Source organism: Vanessa atalanta, chromosome 1 (assembly GCF_905147765.1).
Source record: "Vanessa atalanta chromosome 1, ilVanAtal1.2, whole genome shotgun sequence".
Taxonomy (NCBI): domain Eukaryota; kingdom Metazoa; phylum Arthropoda; class Insecta; order Lepidoptera; family Nymphalidae; genus Vanessa; species Vanessa atalanta.
The window spans coordinates 9340831-9360784 of NC_061871.1; the positions used below are offsets into that span (position 1 = coordinate 9340831).

Here is a 19954-nt window from a genome sequence, read left to right on the forward strand (position 1 = left end):
GGTTGGCAAATGGATTTTGTATGTTGGCATATTTATTGCTAGGATTCGTATAGCCATAAGGTAAATGAGATGTATCTGGTTGGAAATTTTGACTGTATTCATTATTTTCATCTTCTTCTTCAGAAGAGTTTTCTTCTTCTTCAATTGAATCATCTTCATCATAATCTTGTTCCTGAATTTCTTTAGGTTTATTGTTGTTCATAAGAATCGGTTTACGAGATGGTTTTTCATTATTGATAACGTTTTTTGGCGAATTATTGAGAACTCGCGTTGAAGAAGTACCTTGGATTGGTTTACCAGTAACAATTGAACTTGAAAGAAGTGACGAATCTGGGAAGGAGGCTAGATTTGCTTGTTTAGTAGGTGATACAGTTTGTGAATGAAGATTATTGTTATTTCTATTGTCATTTCCTTTTAGAATATTATTATAAAAACCACCAACCAAGGTAGAGAACGGATTTTGATTATTTACTAAAGAAGATATTGGTGGACTTTTTGTTATTATTTGAGTAGGTGCATTATTTTGTGAAAACGTTTGTTTTGAGGGGTCTGGCATACTAGCTTTAAATGGCCTTACAGTTTGACTATTGTCATTTGAATATGTTGGAAATGCATTATCCAATGTAAAATAATTATTATTTGCAAGGTAAGGTTTTTGATTATTTCTGCCATCATAATTGTTGGTTTGGTAAATTGGCTGAAACCTTTGACTTTGTATATTTGGATTATATGTAAATTGCGGGAAATTCAAAATTTTCAAGGGTTTAGCATTTTGCCAATTTTTCGTCGGTATCTTATGTCCATTTTTAACATAAAATCTAATTTGTCGTTTTCCTCTCTCGCTTTCATCTAAATTTTCTTCATCATACTCGTTTTCAGTTGAATGTTCATCGAATTCAATATATTCCATGACTTCATCATTATCATTGCGTTTAGCTAGTTCATCCGGTGTTTTAGACACATTTACTATAGGATCTCTAATATCTCTTTTTTTTCTCGATATTGTGTTTGTAATTATGTCGTTCACTTTAAGTGTATCAGTCGAAAAGTATTTAGGTCTGTCAGAAGAGTCAGTAGCGTCATCATATTTACCTCCTCTGAAATCATATAGTCAAGTAAGTATTTTAAATCTATAATATATTGCAAATGTTTTCATTATTAATTTACTATATTTTACCTATACGTCTGAGGCGCTTGAGTTAAAGAAGCCGTTCTTCTTTCGTCAACTTGAGTACCAAATGAAAATGAACCAATTTTACTATTTTGATTAATCGAAGCAGGAATAATATTCGAATTAAGTGTTCTTCCAGAACTAATGGCCTGGGACCCGTAGCCATCTCTGTCCTTTTGAACTTGCCCTATTGTCGAAGGTTGTCCTCTATAAACTCTCTGCTGCCTATCATTCTCAATCTCTTCAACTGGCGGTAAGTCATCCACTTCAGCATACAATTGCTGTTGCTGAAATTTAAAATATTCGTATTTTAGTTAAAAAATTGGTTACAGTGCTGCTAATAATTTTTTATTTTTATTTTATTAACCTGTTCGTATTCTTGTCGGTTGAATTTCGGTTGTCCTCGGGAAGTGATTATGGGGTTGGGCTGCGTTCTCGGCGGCGGCGGTGGATTGCGTCTCGGTGGATATAATGGAGGTTCCCTCTCATTCAAGCGTTCTAAATCTTCCGCAACCACGGCACCGGTGGCATCGCAGCCCACATTACGCGGCCAATCACAAGTTTGGAGCTCGTGGCTGAAAGGTAGATGTCGCATATTTTTATTTTAGAGATTTAATGAACTTCATTACAAGGGAAATTAAATTACTTCTTCTCAATATACTTTAAATATATTAATATATAAATACCTGTACATAAGGCCACCAGTACAAGATTCGAGCAAGGCGCCGCCGAATACACAAACATAATACAGCGTGCAATCGGTGGGATGCGGGTAGTAGCCGAACTCTTCGGGGCAATCGAAGTCAGTATCCCTCTTGATGTTGGCCGTTTTGGGAACGCTCCGGGAGGAGCCAGAGCGCTGCCGGGAACGGTCCTGTGCCCCGAGACATTCTGAAATATAAAAATAAAATTGCTATTATCAAAATATAAATACAATACCATATACTGCTCTGACTAGACTATGATACAACATAAAATATGATAAAAGAGACAACATATAAAAAGTGTATAATAAATACAACAAAAAACTTAAACTGCAATGTTACCGAAATGTTTAAGCATATAGAAAACTTTGTAACCATGATCGTGCTACTAATAGCCATACACAGTAAGAGCTAGGTATTCAGAACAATTGCACCACCGGCCTTGTAGATAACGTACTTGACAACAACGTTGCATTCTCTTAAATTCACTGGACTGATTTAACCACACCTTACATTATTTACTTGCAATATTGAAATCTATTTGCTGTAATAGGACACGCATTTGTGGCTTTCACAATATTAGAATATTCGGTTTCACAAGTAGGTAATGGGCAAGTTTAAAGCATTGTTTTGTAAATAGTTACAACAACATTTGCTAAGAATTTTCTATAACATACAATCGACCTTCATTAAAAATAAATTTAAACATTAACGAACCAAAATGGCTTAGCTATTTGTTAAGTTCTACTTGCAAACGCTTCCTGAATATAAGTTTATCTTCTCTTTTTTATTTCGTTAAATATGTAATTTTATCTTAATTCGAATAACCTGTCACGTCTAACGTTCACGAGCGGTGTGGGATTTAGGACGACAGCCGACTCTCGCGCACGTTTTGGTTATTAATGTGCAATATAGAAGATTATTTAACGTTCAATTTAATTCGCCAATATTAAACTTTATGATGGAAGATTCACTCTTACATACTTTCGACTACCTCATTGATTTACAAGCTTAAAATAAATACCGAGGTCCGGTTTCGTGTGTTGAACCATAACAAGTTATTGGATATTTATTATATTTTACTTTTGTGTCTCAGAAAGCACATACAATCTTTGGTTCTGATCTTAGGTCGTGTAGGCAAATTCGACACGACCAAAGACCGAATATGAGAGTAAGGGATTTTTATGCAATAATGGATAGTCAAGTAGACAATGATAAAGATACGTTTCGTAATGACAATTCTGTATATCAAGAAAAAATATAAAAAGAAGAAATATTTAACGAACAATTGTGCATAGATAATTGCAGAATAGCAATAGACTATAATAACTAAATATACGATTGTAAAGACAAAAAAACTCAAGTACACATTACGTACAAAGTACGACACCAACGAGTTGCAACAAAACCTCGTACAAAATTCTTCTAACAAAGACAACTTACTATAAACAATAGTTAATAGTAATAGTTTAACAAAGCGGTATTCTCCCATGAAGCGAAACAACGTAAAACAATTCACCGCGTCAATTTACACATTTTCAATTAAACAAAAAAATCTTTACCGTGCTCAATATAAGACCTATAATTACAAGAACATATGTTATGTCGACATAGAGCCCTTGAGATTGGAAGATAAATTGTGTAGAAGATATATGCTTGCTTTACTATGTAAATAACATTAAAGGCTAAATTCAAGGAAAATTAGCTGAAGTGGGCGACCCATCGGCAATATAAATACTATAATTTATTATACCGTATATATTTATATCAATCTTTTTTTATATACCTTATGTATATTCAACATATAAACATATAAACCGTTCTTTATATTATGTGTCATATTCTTTTCATGTCATAGATGTAACATAATTTGTTAGAGATAGTGTTTACATAGTGAAACCTCCTCGGAAAGTACCATATCGTCTGTCCTATACCTGAAATATTTTCAGTTATGTCGAATTTAAGTTCCATTTGATTATAAGAATACAAAGAAGCATGTGGCCTACAATTAATATCTCATCCGCATACACAGCCTCCGTGGCTGATATAACTACTAAAACGCAAATTCCTTTATTAAATATAGAAGCATTACACTTACTTATTGATAGTCAAATTAAACACTACCACCGGTTCGAAAAAGGAAGCACCCTGACTTGAGAAGAACCGGCGAAAGAAACTCAGCGGGACTTTTTTTTTGTCAAACTAATCTACTATTGTATTTTTAGATAGAAAAACAATTTTGAACTCAGGATTACAATTTGCTGTCTCAATTATTTATTTAAAATAAGAACAAACGTATATTAACATATGGCTAATGTTTTCATATCACAATTAATCTTATCCCGCTGCTATGGCGCAAAAATTCACAAAGCTACCTAGCCTTGAACTGATCATAGAAAACGTAGATAATGATACAGCTGTGTGGGAAATGCTCCGATGATTTACAAGCATGTGTTGAAACACGTTTACCGTGTATTCCAACACCATCTGATTGTATTAATGCGAAAAAATAATAACAAAATAAAACATATAATTTTTGTATCATATAAAGATGATTCTTTTTCTCATCTATATTGCCAAATCCTTAGAAAATTTCAGGGAAATTGACAGTTTTGAGTTGTCAACTTGTGTTATTTTCAAAGGTTTCTGTAACTTACTTCAGTTGTCAACAAAATCCTGTATAAATTTCGCGCCATAAGCAATACCGTACTAGAATTTATTTTGAATCCTGATCTTGAAGCATTTTTATTGTTGGACAATGACCCTTAGTTGTGCGTTTCCTTAATTTAATTCCATTTGGATTACAGAACAAGTTTGCTATTAGGCGCCGAGCGAGGCGTAGGCGGCTAGAATGATATCTCCCGGTTACTAAGTAATTTGCATCGTTTGCGGGTCTGAATGCATTAACACCCACTAAATTTCCGACTCGTATGGAACTGCAATTTTAAAAAAACCTGTCAAGTGCGAGTTGGACAAATGTCGAGAGATTATATATTTAATATATTTTTAAATCTCTTAAACTATGCCTTCAAAAATATAATTAAATTTCTTAAAACAAACCATTTTATTCGTTATTACACATGACACTAAATTATTTTATTTTTATAAATCTTAATCACTAGATATAACTAGCCTATGAAGTTAGACAGAAGTAAGATAGACAGCCATGAGGGTTATATATGAGGGTTCCGTTTTTGTCATTTAAGAACAGAACTCTAAAAATAATCCAATAAACTGTAAAAGGAATAAATGCAAATAAAATGGTTGCCTTTAATTGGAAACAAGATGCAGTCAGCGCTTTATAAATGGTAGAGAACTTTTATTTGTATTAATTAATGTCACTTAAATTTTAAATAAAAACTCTTTGTTCTAGGTTTATGTAAATACTAATATTAGTTCAGTTTTTATAAAACATTATATACATGCATATGTTAAATAATGTTTAGGCTATAACAAGATAATAAATGTTCAAGTGGGTTGTATGGGATATTCAGTGGGCAGCACAACGTCCGTGGTTGAATAGGTCAAATCTTGATTTATATTCCACAAATAGAAACCAAATTTCGATTAATTCGCTTATTCTCATAAATTTCCCATAAATTAAGCTAAAATAATCATTGCAGTCAAAATTTTACGAACTCTTAATTCACATTAGAAAAAAATATTTAATCTGAGATTTATAGATATAAAATTTGTGATAACTTAATAATTCGTTATAATTTTTGAAACAATATTATGTCTTTATTGTTTTTAAATCGTATCAATGAAATAATCCTTCAAAATAATGGTTCGTTACATTTTCATTCAGCACTACAGTATAGTGTCGAACGTAATGTGTACAGAGACACTCTTACAGTCGACAACCTTAACGCTTAATAAAGATAACTGGATGGAAACTTGGAATAATATATAAAGAAACTAAGACAAACTGAAACATTCTTCATCCAAGTCTAGTGTCAAATCGTGTAATATACGTAAATTCCGAAAAGAGCTACGATAAAGATTTTGTAATTTAAGTCTTATTAACTGCTTCAAATCGTGGAACTTTTATGCAATTCAGTTTATAACACGTACAGCTCTGAATTCTGTATCAGATTTGTCATTTGATATGACATAAATATTATGCAATTGCGGTTTGTTACTGCGACATTGTGCTAAATTCAGTTCAAAATATATTCGTTCTTTAATATTTTAATCATTATCCGTTTGACCTTATTTTTTATAATATTGCAAGAAATATGATTTGACTGACTATATACTTATACTTGGTAGACTTTTACTTGGTGGTAGGGCTTTGTGCAAGCCTATCTGGGTCCACCCACTCAATATATATTCTACCACTAAACAACTACACTTAGTACTGTTGAATTGAATGAGTCAGTGTTACCTCAGGCACAAGGACCATAACATCTCAGTTGGCAAGGTGCATTGTCGATATAATAAATGGTTGATTTTTTTAACAGCACTAATATCTATGGGCATTAATAACCATCAGGTGGCACATTTACGATAAAATATGAAATATACTTTATTGTACACCACAGACAACACGAAACACACAGAAATAAAAGTAAAATAAAAATATATTGAAATTGAAACTAAAACGGCAACACATGTGTTTTTTATTATTAAACATTCAGAATGTTTAGGATAACTTTAATTATTTCACATTGATCAAAATAAAAATACTTGAAGACAAATAGCTTACTTAAGAACCTACAATTAATTAGTTTATACACATTAGCATTCCTTGGCATTGGTACAGCTATACGATAAAAAAAAAAAAGATTTATTGCAACTTGTTGTCATACTAGATATCTTTATGATATTACGTAGCCTTATTATTGGTTAAATCGAATAAACTTCTATATTCGGTATTTGAATGATTTTAATTTAATATACTCTACGTTTAGATGTAAAAGCATTGTACTCCTAATACTGATTACTGATTATATTAACAATACTACTAATCGTGCAGACAGGTACTGGTATTTAAACTGCTTAACCTTTAACAAATATCTGCCACTTCTATCATTTTATAAGACTGTCCATTAGTGCTAAGAATAAATCGCTATAAAAATTGTAAAGTTTAAGTGTGGCTACGTATTTGTAAACGAAATAAGTAAAAGTTTCAAGTATGTAACAATAATATTTATAGAAATAATATCGCAAACACACACGCACACACACAACAATCAAATACATACACACGTACAAAATACACATAAAACTTTTTTATAACAATTTTGAATATAAGAGTGATTGTTAATATTATTTATTATGACTCAGAAAATATTGATGTTTTTGATTTAGATTTAGAAGGAGCGTAGCTGAGTTTGCGCTAGCCCTAACAATTGAAACTTTATGTAGAGCCTTGAAACTCTCTCACAGTAAATTCGTTATTAAGAGTAACAATAGGGTGGGCGTGTATTTCACTGCAAACAGTAAGCGTGTGGTCGAGCAAAAACCAATTAAAATCAATCAGTGTTTATGTTCTCGATTTCGCCACATATCAACGAACATTTGACACGTCAATAAGTTATATGAAACCTTGACTTATAGGTTGCAACAAATTTATTTTAATTTAACAATAGATGCTTAACATTAATCAAATCGATATTTTAAGGGTTATTTGTGAATTTTCATATATATATTTTTATAAGAACGTGTACTACTAAAATGGATAGAAATTACTTGTGTTTATGACGATACTTATCATGTCACGTGATCAAAGTTTGAATGAAAAAACGACGATAGAAATCCGCGACTCTAAGTATTATTTCCCATTCAAATTTGCATTTATGAGTTTTAAATGGAGCAGCGTTTTAAACTATTTGGTTTGTGAGTGCAGTTTAACATACGCCAAGATAATTATTTTATCGGTATATTAAATTAAAATTAAATTATATACACCGTCAGTACAATGTCTGCTGGGTTTTGCTAGTTTTAAACAAACTTTCCTTTTTTTATGAAATAAATATGCGGACGTTTTTGATGATCACCCCCCATGAACATTGGCCCATTCCTTACATTTCCAATTGCACCACCTTGGAAAGTAAGTTATTATGTCCCTTGTGCCTTTAGTTTTCCTGGCCCACTCACCCTTCAAACCGGAACACGACAACACTATAACTGTGTACTGTTTGGTGGTAAAATATATGATGAGTTAGTGGTACCCACCCAGACGGGCTTGCAAAAAGCCCTTTGTTTATATTTTCAATACATAATTATCGTAGGGCAAGTCGCTAGTCATCAATAAACTTAATTCGATTTACTCACTGACACGTAAAGGTTACTTGTTTTAGATTTTCTGTTACTTGTTTAGATTTGAAGGGACGAAATGTTCTACTTATTTAGCATTCTTTGTGCTTAGACCTTGTTGTGAGTGAGATATATGCTGCATAAATCATTTGATTAAACATAAACGGCCTGTAAATTTCCCACTGTTGAGCTAAGGCCTCCTCTCCCTTTGGGGAGAAGGTTTGGAGCATATTCCACCACGCTGCTCCAATGCGGGTTGGTAGAATACACATGTGGCAGAATTTCGTTGAAATTAGACACATTCAGGTTTTCTCACGATGTTTTCCTTCACCCCGAGCACGAGCTGAATCATAAACACAAATTAAGCACATGAAAATTCAGTGGTGGTTGCCTGGTCTCGAAATCATCGTTTACGATGCACGCGTTCTATTAAAACAAGCGTCTAATATATTATACCGTATAATAACGGTGGCGTATAGTGGCGTAGCTATCACAGGGCAAAGCGGCTTAGTGCACCAGGTACTCCAACTCGAAGGTACCCTAGAAAACAAATGGTAACCAAAACTCAACTAGTGCTAATAAAAACTAAATCCTAGTTTTTAATATACGATATTTTGACGAATATTAGAGAAGACACAGAAGGTAATTTTTTTTTAAATCTATTTTATCTGAACATAAAAGAGTAGATTTAATAATTGTTACAAAATAAGAAACCAATTTAAATGTACAAAATAAATAAATAAATTCAATTTTTTTGTATCTCGTAAAATCTAAATAACATTCATTTAGCAAACATTACTCAGTTACGAATTATAATTCCTAAAACGAATACATTATATGTCAAATAATCTGCGTTACTTTTATTAACAAACACAATTATTAATTTAATTTATTTTATTGAATAAAATAAATTCAAAGTTGATCTAAAAAGTGTATATTTTAATAATTATTTTCATTGAATATTTTTCAACCTCGAGTTTAAAAATTTAACTTACTTCATAAGTTAGTAAATAATTAGTAGATCTCGCACGCACGCAATCTAAGTTGACCGGTCTGAAGTTAGACTAAAAATGGCGATAATCTAATGGAAACTACAGAAACTACTACTTTCCCATCACTTGACAAATTACCCCACGCACTACATGGGGTAAATCTTACAACTGAACTAGCAGTGATTGTCTGAAAGAGCTGATAATTCACGACACCGTTTTATTCTGGTGACAAAACATTCAAATAAACTAAATACTAATATCATGTTATAGAATTTTTGACATAAAAAGTATTATATATAAATTTTAACCTTATTTTTATTAAGAAAACATGCTTCCCTGATTTATTGAATTTGAAATTAATTATAGAAACTCGGGATATTGAAGGATTCTAACGATACTTCCAACATTGAAATCTGTTTAAAAGTGACATATATATACCTACATACATGCACATGAAAACATTACACTACTTTTTTGGGCAGTCGCAATAAGTTTATTTCAATCACGTAAATAACATTTAAATATACGTGCAATACAAACGGACTTAAGAAATCCACGTTATATATATAACATAAATAAAAAACGTTAAGTTTAAGTGAAAACCTTCCTGCTGATCTCGTAACCTCATTTTTTATATCCAAGTACAACAAAGAATTTTTATGAACTTAAATCGACCTTGCTACTGTTTTTCGCTTACTGTTTTATAAATACTTGTAACTATGAAGTAAATAATACGTAAATGTTGTTTCATCGAAGGTTATGAAATTACCTGAGATTATTACTATAAAAACTATTTATAAACACATTATATTTAAATGAATAATTCCGATACAAATTGCTGCGTCGTACTTTTAATAACCACAATATAGAATTACTATTAATATATAATTAATTTTTGCTATAACATATACTAAACAAAGTGAAAATAATGAATTTAACAATTGCGAAATAATAACGTGCTAGTAATCTCAACATCAACCAAGTAATATATACTAACACAGACCTAACAATGATAACTGACTATAATTATTCCTTACAGAAACATAACAGGCGGTTAAAATGATTATTTAATACACTTACCTCTATATAGATCACTTGAAACTCGTAAACCTTGACATTAAGTTTAGTACGAACGTTGTACATAATATAAACAATAAGTAAACATGATATTTTTACTAAGAACTATAAATAATTATTACTACACTTCCAGAAGGGCTATATGATATAATATTAAGATTGTATTCACGTGTAAACAACAAAAAAAAATCGATTACCTACGTCATTGTAGATATTTTTTGAATAGGTAGGCGGACAGGCCAATGGGCCGACTGGTGTTAAGTTGTCACCAATGCGTATAGATATTGTCACTGACATATTAACCATTCATTTGGCGATGTAAGCCAAAGTGATACCAACCTTGGAAACTAAGAAGTTATGTCTCTTGTGCCTGTAATTACACTGGCTCACTGACCCTTCAAGCCAGAACACAACAATACCAAATATTGATCTTTAGCGACAGAATAACGGGCTTACACAAAGTATTACCAGTAATAAATTCTAATACTATAGTTTAGCATTAAAAATACTATTTTTTATATAACTTAAAACATTTATGAATATACCTACAGAATGTCATTCATTATATAGTAAGCATTAGGTGTTGAATTTACAATTCAAAGTCAACGTGTAAATATAATTGTGAAATATTTACAGACTTTGTGTAGTTCACTTGAGGTAATGGCGCATGTAATGGTAACAGGCAAAATTACGGCTTAAATATGTTTGAAATTATATAAAACATTTTATTTTAAACAATATTAAAGTGTAATCGTTTTTAATGTTATCCAAAAAAATAGCTATTTGAAAAAAAGTTTGACGCCACACTCGGTAACGTTTTACTTAAGTGCCCCTGAGAATTAATTTGGCGAGTAAAATATATATTATTTTCTTTTGTGCTGTACAAATTGTTACGATTTATAATAAATGTCAGAGTTAAGAAATATCAAGTTAATAGTTTAAACATACTTTAACTTGTTTAAGAAAATGTCAAGAGTCTTGACGTCAAGAAGGTGGAATTGTTAATACACTGATGCAGGAGATGATAACATCATCATTAAATTATTTAAGCACATTAAGTCTGCTAACATTTAAAATAAAAATAAATATATTGCCATAAAACAATAATCTTTCCGCCAAATTTCGGGCCTTTAATAATTCACTCTATTTTATGTGAGGAAAGTCCCATAGAATAGTAATCTGACACGACCGAAAAGGAATCCGACGGAAAAAATCGATTTTCACACCGGTAACTTTCTCAGTCCCAGCTACTTACGTCATTTAAAATAATTTTCTTAATTAATGTAAGAAATAAATTATCACTTTTATCGACGTCATACCTATGTTTCAAGTATGGGTCCCTGTTGTTGTTGTAGATGTTCATCCGTCTAAATACCAACGAGGCCGTTTCATTTAGGAAAGAGTTTAACTATTCGTAATAATTATTAGTTCTTGTTCTTACTACCATCCATCTACTTAACCTTAAATAATAATTAGCATAAAACTTTATTTATTTTTTCGGAAACCATGCAATATATATTTAGTTATAGTTTTTAGGATGTATACAGATTTGTTAATTTAGAGTTTAAATCAAAATTTTAACAGGTAACTAGTACAAAATTAAATAATTATAATATATATTTATTGAAATAGATTTATAGAATAGATAATAGCGAATAGTTAAATAGCCTAACGATAAGAAGCAATATTGATTAATTGTAATAATGAACTCTCATTTACCATTCAAGTCAAATCAAATCGATATGAAGATCTGCTATTTGTAAAATATGTGGGTGGCTCTTAGCTCTACCACTATATACTATATAGTTTTAGATACATATCATAAACGTTTTGAAATCCAATCAAGAATTCGCTTACTTTGACGTGACAGATTAAGCAATCTTAGTATGAATAGCATAAACTATAATTGACCTAAAGTTCACGTTAAAAGTCACGTTTTTGTATTAAGCGGTTCAAATCGTATTGAGTACAATAGCCGGGTATGAATTATGAGTATGAAGGCGATTCGATCCTTGAAAATATAGATTTAAATTCCTTTCACCGTAGTTTTAATGATTCCTGTACTAAGCCGTCACGGTCTAGTGTTTGCGTGGAATCGAGGGTTCATATCTAGGGAAGGTTTATCTCTAAGTGTTTACGTTTTTAATTTATGTTTGTTTTTCTTACTAATTAGTGATATCTTTATAATATAAAGACACACGCATGTTTCCAATAATTTATTTGTATTAACTCCAAAATCTTATTCTTGTCTAGTAAAGGACTATACGGTTATATTTATTTATTAAATTATTTTTATATAAATGAATGCGTAGGACAATATATATTTTTTTATTTAAACATAAATACTTTTTAATTTGATCTACTTACCATTATATATTGCATACTAGTATCACACAACAATAAAATAGTATGGGAAAACAGCGCAACTTCTTGCGTATAATCGGATGTTGGCCTTCAAATGAACATAATGGGTTTTCCTTCGTAAATTTACATAAATTGCCAAATAGTTGATGCGCGTGAGTTTAACATTGTGCTAAACTAAATCCGGTTTAATTGGTTAGTCATATTGTTTTGTAACTTTTTGATATAGTATTCGTATCTGATGAAAGAATTGTGATGCGTAAGGCGAGGAGACCTCGCGTTGGACGGATAATGCGTTTGCAATATTCATACATTTATATTCAATAATGTCTAGCCTAAGCTGGGCCAGCCAACTGACCAAGAATATAATATAGTACATAAATATAATAATATGACTCAGTAGTTCGCCATGAACAAGGCGATCAGGCGAAGGACCAACGACTTTATGTATTTTCTGATGGATAGTAGTGTAACACGGAACTTCTTAGCTCATGAGCTAGCTTACTAAAAAACAAGGCAGCTCGTTCACCACACATTGAATTAATAGTAAAATAACTGAATGATATATGTATGAATATACAATGAATGAGGATAAAACAAATTGTTATACAGCATATATAGCATATCAAATGTAAATACTGCCGATATTACAAATATTAAAACTGGGCGATTGTCTTTTGTCATAGTAAATGATTGATGAATTTATTGAATTATCGGATAAATTCTATTGACCAATGAATTTAGTGCGCTAATAGCTTGTCGTACTTTATTCTCCAGATTTAGGAGTTAAGGTACAAAGCCTGAAGTAGCCAAAAAAATTGAAACCGTTGAAAATATCGATTTAAAGATAATGTATACTTTAATATATTATTTATTTAACCAGAAGAGAAAAGACTTAAATAGGTCCTTATTGAACGTTGCAAAATCCCTGTAAATACCGGAGTCAGTATTTCTGTTTCGCAATGGTGCAGGCGAAGTGGGCGCAACCAACCTGCCGCCCTACTTAATCGCAAACCACATGCCTTCAAACGATTTGTACAACAATAAATATAAGTAAATGAGTAATATCTTCTGAACATAAAGACTAAATAACTAATAAAAAATATTTTTAAAAATTTCGAACACGTAGTGTGATTTATAAAAGCGTATATTAAAAATATATACGTACTAAAACCTCATTAGTTTTATAACAATGTGAAGAATAGGTCTAAGCCAAAAAAATCTACTTAATTCATATGAAAAATTACATTCTGCAAAATTATGTGTGTATTCTTTGTAGAAAACATACAACTGTTTACAAACATGAATGCTATAGTCTGTATACATAACCACATCTGTAACCACGTATTTCGCATTAAAGATTCTTAGATGCACGCTTGCTTTAACTAAGTATAGTTACGTATACTTAATCGTATAGTGTAAAGTTTCAAACTCGACCAAGCGCATTACAATTTGTAGAAATTCGACATTTAATTGGACTAACCACCTATAACCCGACCATAATAAGTAGTTACTTAACCGAATCGTGATCTATCGATCTAAGTAACTTTGTTACGAGTTACTATTTAATGGGTGGAGTGCCAAAGAATCTGCAACGGATAAGACGATAATCTTTTTTCAATCGCTCTAATTAGAATACAGTCGGTAGTTAGCTGTCACGAAGTCAAAACGTGACTAGTTTCAAATGACTAAGAGAAATGTATCACTTTCAAATTATATAAAAACTATTTCAAATAAAGTATCTTATATCTTTAATACTATTCACAGTACTAGATAACCAATTAATTATAATAACTAGATATAATTGTTTTTGAAATAATAAATTGGATTGGAAAAAAAAAAATAAGTTCCAATGTCCTCCGATAATAGTAGCGTATTATAAAATAAAAAACATTTGTTCTTTTTTTTTGAAGAAGAAAATACGAATAAAATACAAACAAGTATTTAATTTAATATTTTTTGTGTTAGGCCTAAATAAAATAAATAATTAAAAGTATTAAATTGGTTGGTATAAGTATAAGGTTGATATATATAAAATAAAAGTAAATTAACAGCCTTCAAATGTCTCACGGTTGGGCTAAGGCATCCTCCTCTTTTTTTTAATTCACATTACTGTTCGCTGTCCTGTGAATTAGTTTTTAACACTCAATCATACATTTAAATTAATAAAATAAAGTTGAAACTACAGTTGTTTTTGTAAGTATATATATTTTTATAATTTCTAAACTGCTTATAAATATTTGATACTAAAATAACGCTGACTTTATATACTTGCTAAGATAAGAAGGAAGTATGCCAGACATCAATTGTTTACTGTTGAATAAATTTTAAAAATAAATAACATCTGTGCAAAAAAAAAGTTAACATATTAATTCCGATGTTACCGTGCTTGTATTAAAAGGTGATGATCTTACGTCACGATTACGTCACTCGACCTACGACTTATTGACCGAATGGTCATGCGTCGCACTCATCACCGGTTATTCCGTGACCTTTACAATATTTTACTTCGAAACATGTCAGGTTTATTATTACAATAACTAGAAACTATTACAATCTTTCATCTAAACTCAATGGATAATTGACTGATAATTAACTGAGTGAAATAAGAAGGCCTTTTATCCTCTCATTTTTAAGGGGTATTACATATATCTAATATGAGTATATATTCTATGACTATTTGGTATTATATTAATTCGAATACCCATTATTTGTTACAAAGTAACTTATAAAGTACCATTGACAATTATAAGACGTAGACGTATTTACATTTAACAGAATATTGGAAGTTAAAAATAACTTGTATTGTTATTTAACCTAAAACTAAAAAGGGCCTTTAGAATATTCGAGTCGGGTGACAAAAAAAAATCTTATACATTTTGTAAGATCCAAGCCTCAGATAATAGACAAATGAAGTTTTAAAAAAAATATATCTGTGACCAAAATGATTCGTTCCAACTATTAAAGATTTTCTATATAAACGATTAAAGGTTAAGTAAAAATATATTTTATATAAGTGAATATTATGTTAACAGTGACTAAGGAAGTAACTTTAACCTATAGCCTAAAAGTATACTTTTAAATGTCACTGTCAATCAAATAACATAAATATGTTCGTAACAATAGATTACTTGATAAGATTGTATTACTTATGTAATAGTAGACAAAAATAAATTATAAATAAAATTATTGTTGATAGGCTCTGAATTACTTGGTAGGTCTGGTAGGTAGAATATAAAGCAGGTTCCAAGGTCCCTTTTTATTCGGAAATTTCTTAACGAATTCTCAATAACAATTCGAGTTGGTTCAGAGAGACAATATTTTTGTTCCTTTTAATAATATGACATTTTTTTGAGATATAAGTTAGCAAAACAATTACGTCAACAATTTATTTTTAATATTAGGTAATGTTCAATATCGGTAAAAAAAAAATTAGTACGATTAAATCACTTTAAAAAATAATTCTGACAATTTAACGAATAAATAATAATAATTATAGTTCCATAACAAGAATCTAACATAATCATTTTGTTAATAATTTATACTGTTATTAAAACTTTGGTTAACGACCTCCACGTCACATTGAAATTAATGCTAGTAACAAATTACCTTAAATACTTTCAAATAACTATTTATGTGTTATTATTGTAATAAATTACAAAACCTTGAGACCAATCTGACAACAAACAAAACGGTAAATTACTAAATGCATTGCGGTAACGGCATATATTCTATTATATTGTTACTAACAGATACATTAAGTGTGCGTAAGATACGGATATTTCATGTTATGTTTCTGCTTTACTTGCCATCGAAATGTATTCATACATATTTGATCGGGGAATTGCTTAAACACGGCAATTTTACCTGAAACAATTAACACATATCATTAGTAAATAAAATAAAAAGACGAAAATCGATCAGAAGAATTAGTAAGCGATCGCATTAAGTTATGACTTAAATATATTTAGTAAAATATTCATTATGATTATCCAACTTTTAATTATTCGAAATTTAAAATAAAATATGTCGTTTGCAACATTTACCCAGCTGTGTGTAACATTACAGATTAAGTAATTAAATAAAAACTAATAAAAAATATTTGAGATTCTATCCTACATAATTTGTCCTCAGGGAAAATATTTTAAGACAATAAAAACAAAAAGTACTCAATATTACAAAATAGTTTGTTCAAAGTTATTTAACCAATTGATCAACGAAACGGAAATGACTCGTGGGCATAATTAAAATAATAGAACACCGCTTAATTTGTTTGACTTTGACAAATCGTATCACAGAATAAATGTAGATCAACTCGTGCATAGAAGGAAATCACTTATGTGCTCAGATTTATAATAACACGTAGAACAAATGGCCACTTCACGATTCGAGATCGTAAATTGCCCTGCGCATGCGCAGCTGAGCCAGGGGAATCATTATACACAATTTATCACTTCACACGCAAATAGTGCCAAGCGATTGAGGCTTTCAACGTCACGAATTTATTAAGGTGGTCATTTCCTTACACTTAACTTTTGATTTCAATACACATTTGTTTATAGGTTTTAGAGTTGTTTTGATAGGAAATAGAAATACAGTAAAAATAACGATGCAAAACAATGTCATTACAATATTTATGTCTTTAGGTCCTGTTGATGTGCACTATTCTTAAATTACAATTTTTATAAGAAATAAAATACAGTCCGTACCCATCCTAAATTGAACATATGCCAGTATTCATCATCTCTGTCAATTGTCGTAATAGTCATTAATTCGATTAGGCAATGGCGTAAGTAAAGTTTAGCTGATCAGTTTTACTTCATAAGTTATTTTCAATATCGACAAATTATCTTGTTCAAGGTATCAATATTTATCGAATAGTATAAAATGTTTCTATAATTAAAATCTAGAGACCTGTTTATATTGGAAAAAAATATTTAGAGTTACACATAGTAGGCATATTCAAGCTACTGCCGCATAGGCTAGGCACTAAGCAAGACAGTAGTTGTAATTTTGTAATCTACATTCGATATTAGAATATTAATTTGAATAAAATTAATAGTTAATCTTTCGTTACATGATATAAATCATTTAAGCGTGAAACAAGCAAACCTTCCGATTCCCATCGCATCCGTAACATGTCGTAACGCAATTTAACGCTTTCTTTGTATAACGCAATTGATGTAATATTCATAAATCTTCAGCTATTTAAAATGAACATGAAAAATCATATTAATTTTAATATTAAAAATCTAACTATATATACTTACATGTTCTGTTTTTAAACTAAAAAGTAACTTGTCTTTAAAAGATAATGTTTTTGACCCTAAAGTATACGATTTTTAGATTTAATTATATTAAAGATTCTTCAAAATAATAAGAAAATGGTCATGTCAAGTTTATTTAAAAATTATTAACATTCTACTTCAAATATTTAATTTAAAGAATAAATATATATACAACCTTGAACAGCAATTGCTAAATAACATTTGTTATGAATATTTAAAATAAACAGGCACTGAACTGCAAATGTTTGTTCAAAGTATTGCAGTTACTACTGCGCTAGCTAATCATCCGGGCCTGTACTCTTAGCAACTAACGACATGAGTCCAATTAAAACGTACACTACATATTCTTTACTACAAGCTCGGAACCCATTAGGGTCCACGAACGCCGCGCTTTATGTGACTAGCAACTCGCACCAGACTCGCGACAACGTACTCACTTGATAGAGTAACATTAGGTACATCATACAATCTAAAGTTAGTATCCGGCTTAAAATATATTTTTATAAATTACACGGACGACTGAATACCCTGCGATTTATATTAATCTGGAAAATAAGATAGAACTAATTTAACATGAAATTTCATAATAATACACGTTATAGCTCATTTTACGTAACAACGTTTTCTTGATCGTACTTCTAGTAAATAATATATAAAATAAGAGCCACTATCAGTGATTATTACAAGTAGGGCACTGAGCTTAAGCTCTGTTATGTGATCAATTGATAAGCTCTTACGTATTATTGCGCACGCGCCGGCAGCTAGCTTTTATGGTCTAAGTAAATAGGTTTTACAAACGTGTTTATTCGTTTAGTTAAATTATTTATGAAAGTATTTATTGTCTTAAAAACCTATTATATACTTAATGGTTGTATTGATTAGAGATTTAACAGAACACAATAAAATCGTCGATAATTTGTTTCGTGTTTGGGACGACCATTATTTTCACTTGTCTGAATAAATAGAGATTGGAATTGTTCTTTTTTAAATACAACAATTAATCAGATACTTTCTAGCCTTAGCACCTCATACAATAAAAATCAATTAATGCTATTGTAGTCAAAACGAATGCCTTCGTATTCAAATAACAGTCTTAGTTTAAGTGTGTTTCTTTTAACTCGTACCAAGCGCTTTGTTTATAGGCCTGTATTACTGCGGTGATCACATTCTACTGTGTACCCTGGTAACTAGATCAGTTTACAGGCACCGGTTACGTATTTAAATATTACGCAATTACGGGTACGAAGCAATATGATTAATAATAATTTAAAATAACTAACGATAAAGTTGTCCAATCAGAGCAACATGGAATATAAATTCAGATATAGTTTATCTATTCATAATTAGTCTCACAAAAGGATTACAGTATGACTTCTCATTTGGTGGGCTAACCTGAGGACAGCGGGAATTCGCTGGTTTCTCATGGCATGTTACTGGACGGAGTGGAACCAATATAAATATTATTAAAAAGGCGTTTTTATAACTGTTTATGATAATGTCTGTGTACGTCTGTGTTCGTATCGAGATCGATGATAACTTTAACATTGTGTCATATGGAAATGAGAGTTTATTTTTTTATCTGATATTGAGTGACAACAGAACACATGTTGACGAAATAATCAATTGATTTTATCTCTGTCGTGGTATTGTTTCAGTTAGATTTTTTTTTGACATATCTGTCTAGTATTTGTGGTTGGTACGTATAAAAAAGTGTTGAAAATGAAATTGTAGCATATCGATAGAATTAAAAAAAAATGCTAATAATCAAATTTATCCATCAATTCCTCAACTCTGTGAGGTCACCGCTGCCATCTCCTGATATATAACTACTAATTTTTTTTATAGCCGGTTATTCCCGAATCAGTTATGAAATGCAAATATCAAAGAGGTAAATGCAGGGAAAATATCAAAGAGATTATTTATGTGTCTAAAGATAATTAAAAAAAAAGCTAACAACCATTTCACAGCATAAAAATATCACCAGATGTAGTTCAAAGATAGTTATTGAGAAACGCGCGTTTCTTGTGTAAACGCACTTGCAATCGTGTCAATGAGATTATATCTCATGAATGTATGTACATTTATTAGAATTAGACGAAC

General features: G+C 30.6%; 1 protein-coding gene across 4 annotated transcripts in view; it reads right to left on the minus strand.

Annotated features, from left to right (window-relative positions):
- Window positions 1–19954, minus strand: part of LOC125066338 (mucin-5AC) — an 84827-nt gene that overhangs the window by 10815 nt on the left and 54058 nt on the right. For all 4 annotated transcript variants that reach the window (XM_047674497.1, XM_047674650.1, XM_047674425.1 and 1 more), the window contains exons 2-4: window positions 1858–2062; window positions 1539–1746; window positions 1178–1458 (exon numbers count right to left, since the gene is read on the minus strand). In XM_047674497.1, the coding sequence (XP_047530453.1) occupies window positions 1178–1458; window positions 1539–1746; window positions 1858–2062 (694 nt within the window). The remainder of the gene's footprint in view (window positions 1–1177; window positions 1459–1538; window positions 1747–1857; window positions 2063–19954) is intronic.